Here is a 12,728-nt window from a genome sequence, read left to right as displayed (position 1 = left end):
GTTAATGAAATGTGCCTGCATTCAGAAGCTGAGGATAGAGCTATGCTGGAAATGCTCCTGCAGCTGTTACTTGGAATACATCTGTGGTTCCGTGCATGGAAATTTGTACATCTCTGATCACGCTTGCACACAGCAGTCAGTCTTGTGGAAGCCACTACAAACTATTGGTGGGAAATATGAGAATGACATTATGCACCAATGAACCTGAAGTGAATAAAGGTGCAGCAGTAGTCTGGTAAAGGGAAGAAAATACAGGTTGACGTCATTTGTTATTTGGAAGTCATAGGATCATAGAATCATAGAATTGCCAAGGTTGGAAAAGACATAAAAGATCACCCAGTCCAACCGTTCACCTGTTACCAATAGCTCCCACTAAACCATGTCCCTCAACACAACATCCTTGAACACTCCCATGGTCGGTGACTCCACCACCTCCCTGGGCAGTCCATTCCAGTGCCTGACCACTCTTTCAGATAAGTAATATTTCCTAATGTCCAGCCTGAATCTCCCGTGCTGCAGCTTGAAACCATTCCCTCTGGTCGTATCACTAATGACACAAGAGAAGAGGCCGACCCCCAGCCCACTGCAACCTCCCTTCAGGAAGTTATAGAGAGCAATAAGGTCTCCCCTGAGCCTCCTCTTCTCCAGGCTGAACATTCCCAGTTCCTTCAGCCTCTCCTCATACAGCCTGTGCTCCAGACCCTTCACCAGCTTTGCTGCCCTCCTTTGAACAGGTTCCAGGGCCTCAATGTCTTTCTTGCAGTGAGGGACCCAAAACTGGACACAGTACTCAAGATACAGCCTCACCAGTGCTGAGTACAGGGGAACAATCACCTCTCTGCTCCTGCTGGCAACTCTTTGAAAGAGTAGATAACGGCAGGACAAGGAGAAATGGTTTTAAGTTGAAACAGAGAAGATTTAGGTTGGATATCAGGGGGAAGTTCTTTACTATGAGAGTGGTGAGGTGCTGGCACAGGCTGCTCAGAGAGGTAGTGAATGCCCCATCCCTGGAGGTGTTCAAGACCAGGTTGGATGAGGCCCCGGGCAACCTGATCTAATATTAAATGTGGATGCTGGTGGACATGCCTGTGGTGGTGGGGGGTTGGAGATTCATGATCTTTGAGGTCTCCTCCAACCCAAGCCATGCTGTAATTCTGTGATTTACAGCTAATGGTTATCTCTATGCAAAGTATAGACGACATTGCCTCAAACAATTCGATTCTAGCCAAAGACATACAAGGAGGTATGCTTAGGAAACCCTCTGGAAGGACTATAACGGAGTGCCTCCTGGCAAGTCCTTTAACTCAACAACTCGCTGGCAATAGTCAGAAAGGTGACTGCTCGTTTCTCTTGGCTTAACTTGTAATGACTAATTTAAATTCCATTTAAGCAGAATCCACGTGATTTTGAAACTGCCTTTGGAAATTATGCACAACCACCTTTCTAAAGAAAAAAGAAAATGAAAAAGAAAAATACCACCACACTTTTAAAAGCCTTAAGTACAACGTTGCCTAGAATTATCTTGTCAATTAAATAAAAGAACCCACTTGAAATAAGTGACAAGGATATATGGTGAATAAAACACACCTTCCAGTTACAAATTGCTATTAAGAGCCCTTTAAGCAAACTGCTAGTTACGTGGTCATGCTTAGACAAGCACAAGGTTATTGAAACATACTGCTTCCTTTCAGACAATTTAACCTGCACTGAAGGCAAATTATTGCCATAAAAGCACTGAAGCACATTGCTCAGACATTCGGTGTAATTATTGGCTCCTGAAAGATTACCCTTGCTGCACAGCAATGTCAGCAGGAGCAGAATCAGGTCCGCATCTTCAGCTGCCATTACAAATAGTCCCTGTGCTGCTTGCCTGCAGGACATTGATGCATGCATTTGATATTATTATTAAAAACAAACAAACAAACAAACAAAACCCACCAGGAAGCAAGATTTTAATTGACTTTCAGATGAAATATAGATTTCTGACAGTAGCTGTAATGGAAATCAGTGAGACTGAGCTGGCTCAAAAAGGAGCTGCAAGGGGACTAATACAAAGAGCGCCTGAACTCACTCAGCGTAGAGATCGTGAATAATAATTTTACTAACTGGGTAAGCAATCAAATGTGTCACAGACTGGGAGTCTTCCTTCCATTTTCCTTCTTACATGGAGGGGGATTTGAACAAGGTGGGGCAGCAGAGAGCAGCTGTGAGCAGCAGAAGTGCAAATACTCTTTATGTGGCCAAGGGTAAAGTCATCATCATATGCCTTCCCCTTCTCATCTTTACCTGAGGGTTTGCCCTGCTGTGTGGGTGCGGTTCCACATTCCTCTTCTTGTGTCAGAGCCATTTTTAAGGCCCTGGAAATGAGTTTAGATAACACTGCAGAAGTAGGTTGCACTGGGCGCTGTGCTTGTAAGGTTGGCAGTTGTCTCCATAACACCAGTATGGAATTTACAGCTCCGCATAGAGATAACTTCATGAAAACATAGGAAAGAACCAGGATCACTGAGTAGCTTTCACCTTGTCTGGCCATTTTCTAGTGCTGCAGTATTAAGGACAACAGATTTCTGTCATACCATACCAGAATACCATAGAGCCATGAAACAACCGATACAGGCCTATCCACTGAGTTATTCCTGGAACAAAACCCTTTCACATCAGTGAAAATTATAAACTGAGGACTTGAATTTTCTTCATGAAACAAGATTTTAGCACTAGGCACTTGCTACAAGCAACTCAGCTTTTACTTGGGTTTTACAAGTGCTATGCCAGACATAGGCAAAGCCATAGCCAAAGGCCTTCAGCATATGTATACCGGAGCTCTAGGGTGTATATGACCAGCTCTGGATACATGTAGGATTCTTTGCGTTTGGTCTGTCCCAGAAATGCAAGCTCATTTGCTGAAGGTGCCCTGCAGTCAGCCGTGCATGTCAGGCCCTACAGCTTAGATAAATGGCCAAATAAAGAAAATAAGCTTCCAGAATCACTGTGGGGATGGGTCTGGAAAGCATGTCAGGACTCCCATCCAAAAACACGTGAGCTTTGTCTTTGCAAAACAAAGCGATTGTACCTAAACAACAGAGCTATGCTGCTATAAGTGCTCTTGCATAGACCAACTTGCATTTCCCTTTGCGGTAAGCTTCATCCTCTTATGAAAGTTCCCCTCATCCAGCCATTAGTATTGTTAGATGTTCTGCCATATGTTGCGGCAGCAAAACAAAATCACCATCGTTAAAAGCATTTAGTCTGTTCTAAACTTATCCTGTCTCCATTGGTTTGTGTTTGGATCTTGTCTGCTCAAAATATTTTCTGCTAAGTATAGCTCTCTTCTCCTGAGCAAATAAGCTGGGTCTCTTCTTCTGCACCCTCCCTTCCGAATTTCAGCAGCTATTTTGAATTTGGGATGGGGTCAATGAGGCATCTATGTTTATATATCACTATCTTTACTTGTCTCTATGTGTGCTCACGTTGCCAGCAGACTTTTTCCTTAGCACCAGCATCACAGTGCTTTGATTGGCAAGCATGTAATAAATCTGAATAAATTTATTTGTGAATTCTGAGCTTGACTAAATGCCATTATCACAAGGCATAAAGTGAAATCTTTTATCACCAGAAACTGGTTCCACTGCTTCTCAAAGTAAAAGAATCTGCAAACTACTTCTGAGCTGCATACACAAAGTGTTTAGATATATTTTCTGATATGTGTATAACAATGTACACACTAAGGGTATTTTATTTCCATAGAGGGTATTTAATTTCTTTAAAGGGCCTATTTTACTCCACTCTGCTAAAAAAAGCCAACCACACAACTGTCACATCATCCCATGCCATTAAAATGGAGGGTTTTTCTTTTCTCCTAAGATGCTTCTTAAGGAACTGTGAAAGAAAGAACAAGCAGTTCTCAAGGCAGGGAAGGATTCTAGGGCTAATTTCATTTGATGCAGGCTCTCTTAGCATTTGATGCCTTACTCATATTCTCAAATGAGCTTGAATTATGCTTGATGAATACACTAAGTCATGCATGAGCAGTTGCCTCTTGCGTCACTGCAGAAAAATGCATGTTGGCTAAACTGGGCATGTTTTTCCCCGGAATTAGGCTAAGCTCCTGTTCATCAAACAGCAGCAGTTTGGTCTTAGAGAGACAGTCACAACTCCAGTGTTTCTTGCTGGCCAGGTTTAGCAGTTCTGCTGCTTTCCTGGTGTCACCATCCCCCCTTACCAGTGTAACGGATTGCAGTAGGGCACTTAGGTTAATTACTGCCTGCTACCTGTGTAGAGCTCTTTGTTTAAGTGCTTCAGAGCAAACCACTGCTCCAAACGACCCCTTTGTTCTGACCTGGATGACTGGGGCTCTGAGCAGGAAGGTTCTATGTGCTGTCTGGTGGGCCAGTTACCACACGTCCCTTGATTGGGAAGGTTTGTAATCTCATTTCATTTCATTCATATGTCATTTCATATATATATATACACTTTGGGCCTCCTGCTATCAGGCTTTATATATATGTATGTATGTATGTATGTATATAGCCTCCCACAGCTATTCCTGATGACCTGCTGTGCAGGAGGCCTGTTGCCTCAAGCTTTAATCCTTTTGTTGCTGTTATTGTTGTTGTACCAACAATTACACAAGCACATGTGTTTTACTAAGCAGCCAAAGTAGCACTGAGGCCACTGAGCCTCCAGCTCAGGGTCAGACAGGCACCATCACATCCACCAACCACCCTCCGCCCGCTCCCCCACACTCCCGCCCCGTGCCGGTTGCTAAGGCCTTCAGCTGTAGGCGGGGCAGAGGTAGCGCTCTCGTAGCCAATCAGGAGAGACCCACCCTCGCTCGACGACCAATCGCTGGCGGTAAACAACAGAACGCCATGGCTAAAGAAGGGGAGGGGGAGGAGCGCTGGCCAATCAGGATGGGGGAAGGTTCGGGCGGACTTTTTAAAAGCAGAGAAGGCGGCACAAAGGTCCCGGGGCCCTTTAAAGGAGTGCTGCGGCTCTGTGGTGTATTCATCCGCCAGGACCCAGCCTTCCTTCCGCAGGAGAGCTGTCCTTCTCAGCTTCCAGTGACCGGAGGAGCCGCTGGTTGATCACGGCGGGTTCTGGTCTCCGGATCCTCTCGTTGTTCCGCTAGGGTGCGCGGCTGCCCTCGGACTATTTTACCTCCGCGCGGCGCTTCACCGGCCGGGCCTCGCCGGGATCGCTCCGCGCGGGGCCATCTGCGGGCCGGCAGAACAAAAACACGGGGGCGGGGCCGCGCCGCCTCCATTTTGCTGCTGGGCCGGGGCGGCGGCGGCAGCTCGGCGGGGCCGGGGATGGTGTCGGTGCCGCGGGCAGCGCCGTGACTCGCTGCGGGGCGGCGAGCGGGGCCGGGCGCGGGCCGCCCTGCCTGGATGCGGTGCCCGCGGCGGAGCCCACCCGCGTCCGTGCGGTGACGGGAACCGGGCTCCTTCTCCCTGCCGCCCAGGAGCCCCCCGGGGCCCGCGGTTCGCGTTCCCGGCGCTGTGGGATCGTCCCCCGGCGAGGGGCGGGCGCCCGGTTCCCTTTGTCCGCGTCGCCGGGGACCGCCCGGCCGGCCCGGAGATGGGCAGCGAGGCGCTGCGGCTGTTCCGGCAGCTGAACCTGCACCTGGAGCTGGAGGGCCGCTACCAGCCCCGGGAGAGGGGGATCAGCCTCATCGAGTGCGCGGCCGAGGTGAGGGGCCGTGGGGGCTGGGTTGGAAGGCAAAACCTCTCGCTCTTTGACAGACAGGGAGGGGGTAAGCTGGGTTTGATCGCGTTTTTCCTAAGGCTGGGAGTCAGTGTGGGCACAGCCGTGAGAACCGGCATCTGATGATAAGCAGTGTGTGCCCAGCGGTGTAAATGTGATGGGACCTGGTAGTGTCTGCGCACCTCGGGGCTGTAACGAGCCCTGAGTGAGTTAAGTGGAATTTTATTGCTAAAAGAAAGTAATAGAAAGCAATTGCGGGCAGATTTTAAGGAAATCTTACCTTTGACCTAAGTAAAGCTTATCTCTGGGAGGTCTGTCAGTCCTCACTGTCACTGCTATTGCATTTTGACTCTGATTGCTGCAGAATGAAAACACTCTGTGTCCGAGACAAAGGAATGCCAAGGTGGAAGATCTCTGGAGTCTGACCAACTTCTTTGGATTTGCAACTGAAACGTTTGTTTTGGCTGTTAACATCCTGGACAGGTTCCTGGCTCTTATGAAGGTATTTTGGGGGGAAGAGGACCTGCTGTTGTGTCACTGGGAACACAGAGGTTCCATCTGAGCTTTCCTTATAACAGAAGGGGGAGAAGTTGGGAGTTAGAAGAGAGCTCTGTGTATTTATTTGTATTATACTATTGACCAAGTGCTTCTGTGTAGGGTTTGAAGTTAGAGCAGTTGTTGCGTGAAATGTTAGCTTGTATTTTGGTGACATATTAAGTTATTTGTTATGGCTACGCCTTGTCTTTAAAGATAAGTAGTAGCACAGCTTGTTTGCCCCGCTAAGTCTGTAGCCTTCACCAGATAGATGTAGAAGACCAAGAGGGCAGGAGGTAATGAAGAGCAAAGTAAGCAAATTGTGTTTAAAAACTTATAGGCACTGTGCCAGTGCTTAGCTTAGAGCTGGATCTAATGCCAAAAGATAATTTTCTGGTTGTTCTTTTGTTTGCACTGCTTTGTGGCAGACAGTTCCAACAGAAATCAGTTGCCAATTACTAAGCTGGCAGAATTGAATGCCTGAAGTTCTCTGGCCTGACAGTCTTCCAGGTTGTGCGAAACACCATCCTCTTATGTGGCAGAGAATAGAGGTAGGAATGAGTTGTGGGGGGCTAGGACTGCTTAGAACAAGCTCAGACCGGATTTGTGTAGGCTTTAGAAGAGGGTAGGTGAGCACTGCCGGTTGGAGAAGGGAGGTATTACAGTTCTCACTGTAATTTCTTTGTAGTGTAGTGAGGAGGAACAACTTCGGTAGAGGGTGCTCGGCTGTTGATCTTGCCTTCAGTCTGCCTGTAACAGATTGGTGCTGCTTTATTGGCTGTGCCAGCTGTGTTTTGTTGAAACTGAAGTGGTGAAACTAGTAATGACAGCAGTCAACTCAAACACCTCATCGGGTTTAGATGAGGAACTAAATCTCTCTGTTGAAATGTAAATATTTCAATATTACTCACCCTAGGCTGGGTGAGCTGTTTATTTACCTGTTTGATAAGCACAGGTAGGTGGGAGGTACTCAGTGTTTCCTCTTGTTTTTAGGTGAAACCGAAGCATTTGTCTTGCATTGGAGTTTGTTGTTTTCAACTGGCTGCCCGGGTGGTTGAAGAAGAATGCAATATTCCATCTGCTCATGAGATTATCCGAATCAGCCAATGTAAATGCACTGTGTCCGACCTGAAACGGATGGAAAAGATAATTTCAGAAAAGTTGCACTTTGAATTTAAAGCTACTACTGCCTTAACCTTCTTGCACTTGTACCATACTATTGTACTCTGTCATACCTCAGAAAGGTGAGTTGAATTGCGTGTCGATACTCAGTTTGCAAAGGCCTTTTTCTCTTCAGCTGCATCTTAAAATGATGTTGGCTGCAGAGGAGGCTACTGCTCAGTTGTGACTTCTCGATGTGCTGGTGCTTGTTGATATGAATGCTCCTTCTCTTGGATGTCTTATAGGAAAGAAGTATTGAATCTTGACAAATTGGAAGCACAGCTAAAAGCTTGCAACTGTCGTCTTGTCTTTTCTAAGGCAAAAGTAAGTAAAAGCAGCTTTTCTTTGACTTCCATTTGGACTTCAATTAGAGAATGCTGAGTAGCATTTTTTTTGTCATTCTAGCCGTCTGTCTTGGCCTTGTGCCTTCTCACTCTTGAAGTTCAATCTTTGAAATCTGTTGAGCTGTTTGAGATACTTCTGCGTGTTCAAAAGCACTCAAAGGTAAATGTTTTGTGGTTAATTTTGCAGTTGTTGGGACTGGTAGGGCTATATTTGGTGTTACATTTAAGGCACCTCTCAGCATGCAGTCTTCAACAGGTAGTGTTTGGCATCAGCAGAAACAAGCAATGTAAAACAGGCCTTTAAGGCAAGTCTGAAACTCTTCTAATACTGTTGCATTGGTAGAATGCCAAATACAAGTAACTGTTGCTTACTAGTGAATAAGGTCAAATAGTCATTTCTCATCAGCAAACCTTGGCAGCTACTTGGCATGTAAAAGGATTATAGCTTAAAAACTAGGTTAAATGTATAAAATGAGAAGTGTTAATCTAATACACAACACGTTCTAACAGGCAGCTGATTTTTCTTGTACTGGAGAGGCTTCCATTCCATTTGTATGACCAGAATGTCTGCTGGGCTGGCTCTCTTTGCCCCAGTAACTAACAGAATTTATAGCTTCTAGCTGCATGTTGTAACCGGCCGTAGTCTAAAACTGTTGTAATCAAATTGAACTAACCCAATGCCTTGAGGGATGGAAGTAGTTCCTTAAAGCATTTTATAAAGATGGCAGTAAAACATCTCCAAATAGGACCCACTTACACTGTCTTCTGTTAGTTTTGCTGTGTTATGTTAGTGTAAAGTCTCAAACTACTTTTGGTCTCCATTAAACATCGGTTATTTTTTGTTTGGGAATGATGAAAATGTTAACAACTGCTGACAGGCCAACTGTTACTCAAGCTTAGACGGGCATTTCTAGGAGTTGTATAGGAGTTCAGCTTCAAAAGCAGCAAAGCTTTGAGAGTTAGGAATGGGTTTTCATGCAGTCACTTCCTTAAGGTAAAGTGGAGAGAGTGGCTATGGTTTGATATAATAAATAGTTTGGTGGGTTTTTTTTCCACTTTTCAGATAAGTGATTGTGACCTGCTTTACTGGAGGGAACTGGTCTCAAAATGCCTGGCAGACTATTCTTCTCCTGAATGTTGCAAACCTGATCATAAAAAGCTAGTTTGGATTGTTTCAAGGCGCACAGCCCAGAACCTACAGAACAGTTACTACAGTGTTCCCGAGTTGCCAACAATACCAGAGGGTGGCTGTTTCAATGAAAGCGAAAGGTTGGTTCTACTTTCCAGGTGTTTAAATTGTGGGGTGTTCTTATTATCTGGAAATGCTAATCTTTTCTAATGTTCCTTTTAGTGAAGACTCCTGTGAAGATATGAGCAGTGGAGAAGAAAGCCTTAGCAGTTCTCCTCCTAGTGATCTGGAAGGCACCTTCTTCTTTGAACTCAAACCTAAAACAAAGTGGCAGACTCTTAATTCTCAGTCTTTGCATTAAGTCTTGATTGTAGTAGGTTAAGATTTTTAATGCACCCTAGTCTTTTGGCAATAATAAATGGGATTGTGGTATTCTGTTAATTGTATCAAGGCAAGAGTTGCTGTGATACTGCAATGCTTTGAATGCCTGCCTTGTGGTTTGTGTTCTAATTTTAAAGGAAAAACTTCCATTCAGGTCTCATTTCAGCAAAAAAACAAAACAAAACAAAACAACAAAAAAAAAGATCAGAAGTTGATGTCTAGTTTTGTCATCTTTGGGGATAAACGCAGTCCTGTACCTAGTGTTCCTTGATGCTTAACAGCTAACCTAAGCAGCAGAGTGTCCTGGCAGCAGTGAAAGCTGATGGCTTACTGGGCTACTTGAACAGGTGAACAAGATTGAGGGAAGCAGGGTTTTTTCTTCCCTTGGCATTCATTCTTGCATGGAACACTGTCCAGTTTTTGGTCCAAGATATTGGTCACCTGTTCCAACCTGCCATGGAGCTGCCAGGATGCTCAAGGGATTTTGAGGCACAGGGCCTGTGAGGAGAGGTTGAGGGAAGTGTGGGCTTAATGCAGCTTGGCAAAGAAGGCGCGTGGTAGGATTGAGCAGCAACCTTCTGATAGAAGTAGAGAGGGTTGCTGAGAAGGTCAGTTCAGGGTTTTTGACTGAGATGCATGGAACAAGAATGAGCAATGCCACGTACAGATTGTAACAGGAGGCTTTCAATTAAAGCAATGGAAAACTTGTTCTATGGATACAGTCAAGCATGGAATGGACTAAGAAGAGCTCTGTGTAGTCTTTGGTAGTTTTTGTCTTAGGAGGATTTCAGGACTTGGTGAGACAAAATCTTGAGTGGCAAGATCAAAGTTCAGTATTGGTGCTTCTCTGAGCAGGAGATTAGCACAGAGCCCTCCTGTGAGGGTCCCTCCACTCTTCAGTGTTTTGTGGTTAAATCAAATTGGCTGAGTGGAATTATTGCATATATAGTACCATGCTGAAGTGATGATTCGCAGTCTAATGGGCTTTTTGAATAGTGAAACTGCTTTAACACTTCATGTGCTGTGCTCTTTTTCAGCAGGTTCTTGTGTATTTCAAGTGTTTCTTTAAGGCTTAGTTTCTCATGGACTTTAGGAACCCCTGTTCTGAATTGAGTGTGTGTGGTAGGAGTGGAAGGTTCTAGTCAATACAAGCTTTTACTAAAAATGATAGTGTGACAGGGCTTACTTTTCATATTTTCTTTAATACAAATTAGCTTATGCTGAAACCCACAGTGTGTTTAGACTTAGTGTTAACATGTCAGTCCATACTATTAGCTTAGACTTATTGACACGGTAAATCTTGATATGTCTACATTCCTTTTATAATATTTAACCCTTGTAGTTTATTTCAGTATATTCATGTTATTGATTGAGTCATAATCAGACCTGTTTGCATGCTTATGTAAAGCAGTTAGTGCAGGAGAAGTTGATATTATGCAGTAATATCAGGTAAATGTGATGTTGATGAAGTAGTTAATGTAATGGGTTTTCTTGAACTTATCAAAGCACACAAACTGAAGTGTGATTGCATTTCTCTGTACTGAGAATACGGTTAGGTAGTAAGCGGATGAATTAACTCAGAATAATGGTGTGAAGTGTGGTGGTGCCAAAGTAGAAATGAAGGAGCAAACTAAAGGCTGTCTTGTAGATGTAAGAATTGTTTTAGGATCTGAGCGGTGCCGTAAGTTTGTAACTGTTACATGATTTCAGTTTCATAAAAATACAAAAAAAGTTTACAAAAAAATGTAAATAAAAATGTAAAAATGTACAGGAAAAAAAAATTTAAAACAAAAAATGAGCAGAAAATACTGTATTTTTTTACCTTGTATGTAACTTTTTGTAGGTATGTTGCATGTAGATATTAATTTATTGTGTACTCTGTATGATACAAATACTGTACACTCAAACTTCTTACTGCAAGTCTGTACCTGGAAGCTCACTTCTGAAATAGAGTACCTTGACTGTGTGTAATAAACCTACTGGGTCTTGTTTCACTTGAGAACAAAAATAAATGGCTGTATTTGTTAATTATCGTAAGTTATAGTTGAATATATATATTTCCCAAAATAATGGGTAAGAGGCCCTAAGTGTCTCTTGCTGGAAGAAATGAAAGGGGAGCCCAAGATCTAGGTATGCTGCTTGATCCAGAGCTTCCCTGTTCTTTGTCCTTTCCTGTACAAGGGATAGAGAAAACAAAGGTGTTCCTTCTGGTGGGGAAGCTTGTCCTGCAGCCCTAAATACATCCCCAATAGGGGATGAGTGTGGGGGAGATACGTGACCCTGGAGTTGTTCAGTATTGGGGCCCTGTGTGGGTAGGGGCTGGAGAAGAATAGGATGCTTATTGGTGATGTGTGTGTAGGAAACATATGGCTGGTGCTACTGTTAAAATCATCCACTGAGAGTAATGGCAGCTCTCAGATTCTTTATGGCCTTCATCGTTACTTAAAATACAGGAGCATGCTGAGGATTCTCACTTCCCACATATAATAGAAGAGGAACGGACACCTGATATATCTGAAAGAGCTCTGTATGAAATTCCCTTCTATGTTCTGTAGTTCACATGCACCGCTAAAAGCCAATTATATAATGGGAACTGTTCATCTTGGCAATGTTCATTCTAACACTTGAAGCTTCCTTGCTGTCAGCTGTGACAACTTTGAACATGAAAGCTGCTGCAGCAAAGATGTTCAGCTCCTACTTCAAAGGTGCCCACTCAGGTCGATTGAGTACAACAAACGCCTTGCTTGGGAGCTGGCAGATCTTGCACACAGCACATAGGTGAGCTGTTGTGAGTGTGGGAGGCCACGGGGCTTGGGTGAACAATAGCTTATGAGATTGGTCTGTTTAATAAAGCTTGGGGTGTGCCGTACAACTGCTTTCAAACAGGCCCCCCCAGCATGAGGAGAGATTTGCTCGAGAATGTTGCTAGGCTTACTTCTGTGGTTTGATAATTTGGGCATCGCTTTGATTTTGCTGGGTCAGATAGAGGTGTATCCCTCAAAGGAGGTTTGCCTGCTTTTGTTCAAAGAATGGGGCTTTTGGTGGTTGGTCTATTTTTAACAGCAGAGCAATGTATACATTTAAAATGCTGTTTTAGGCTTTCTTGCATCAGGTGAAGCTTTGAATGCTTGCCACCTCAAGGGTTTAAATGCAGTCTTGTTTTCCTAACCGCACTATCACTAGGGCAGGTTTGGGTGGGAGCAGAAGGCTGAAAGGAAGCGTTTCTGTGTGAAAGGCATCGCTGTGGGACTAATTCTGGCTGTGCCGATTCTATATGAGCTCCAGGACGTTCCTCTGTTCACAAAGCCTTGAGCCTTTGTGAAATAGTGTATTGCCTAACCTACGTCAAGTGTAGAGCTGGCAGCATGGACCAGCCCTGGTTTCTGATGGGATCTCACTTTATTAAACTGCTCACCTTTCACACCTGCTCTCCTGTGGCTTGGAGTGGGCCGGAAGGAATTAGCAGTGGAAGAGTT

The 12,728-nt window shown here is 44.5% G+C and overlaps 1 protein-coding gene across 1 annotated transcript; it reads left to right on the top strand.

Annotated features, from left to right (window-relative positions):
• Window positions 1–5,243: 5,243 nt before the first annotated feature.
• CCNG2 (cyclin G2) lies at window positions 5,244–11,280 on the top strand. The gene is made up of 7 exons (XM_015861328.3): window positions 5,244–5,688; window positions 6,068–6,205; window positions 7,231–7,481; window positions 7,644–7,722; window positions 7,804–7,902; window positions 8,806–9,011; window positions 9,094–11,280. Exons 1-7 carry the CDS (start codon window positions 5,578–5,580, stop codon window positions 9,230–9,232), a joined length of 1,023 nt encoding a protein of 340 aa, XP_015716814.2. The 5' UTR covers window positions 5,244–5,577; the 3' UTR covers window positions 9,233–11,280.
• Window positions 11,281–12,728: the final 1,448 nt, after the last annotated feature.

This window comes from Coturnix japonica, chromosome 4, assembly GCF_054131305.1.
Source record: "Coturnix japonica strain WE chromosome 4, WE-NBRP24, whole genome shotgun sequence".
NCBI classification, from domain to species: Eukaryota; Metazoa; Chordata; class Aves; order Galliformes; family Phasianidae; genus Coturnix; species Coturnix japonica.
The sequence above is the reverse complement of the archived record's forward strand: the minus strand, read 5'-3'. Positions and strand labels throughout refer to the sequence as shown.

Coding starts and splice junctions, on each gene's coding strand:
- CCNG2 (XM_015861328.3), top strand. CDS start 5,578: ATGGGCAGCGAGGCGCTGCGGCTGTTCCGGCAGCTGAACCTGCACCTG. Junction 5,689..6,067: donor TCATCGAGTGCGCGGCCGAG/GTGAGGGGCCGT, acceptor TGATTGCTGCAG/AATGAAAACACTCTGTGTCC. Junction 7,482..7,643: donor CTCTGTCATACCTCAGAAAG/GTGAGTTGAATT, acceptor GATGTCTTATAG/GAAAGAAGTATTGAATCTTG.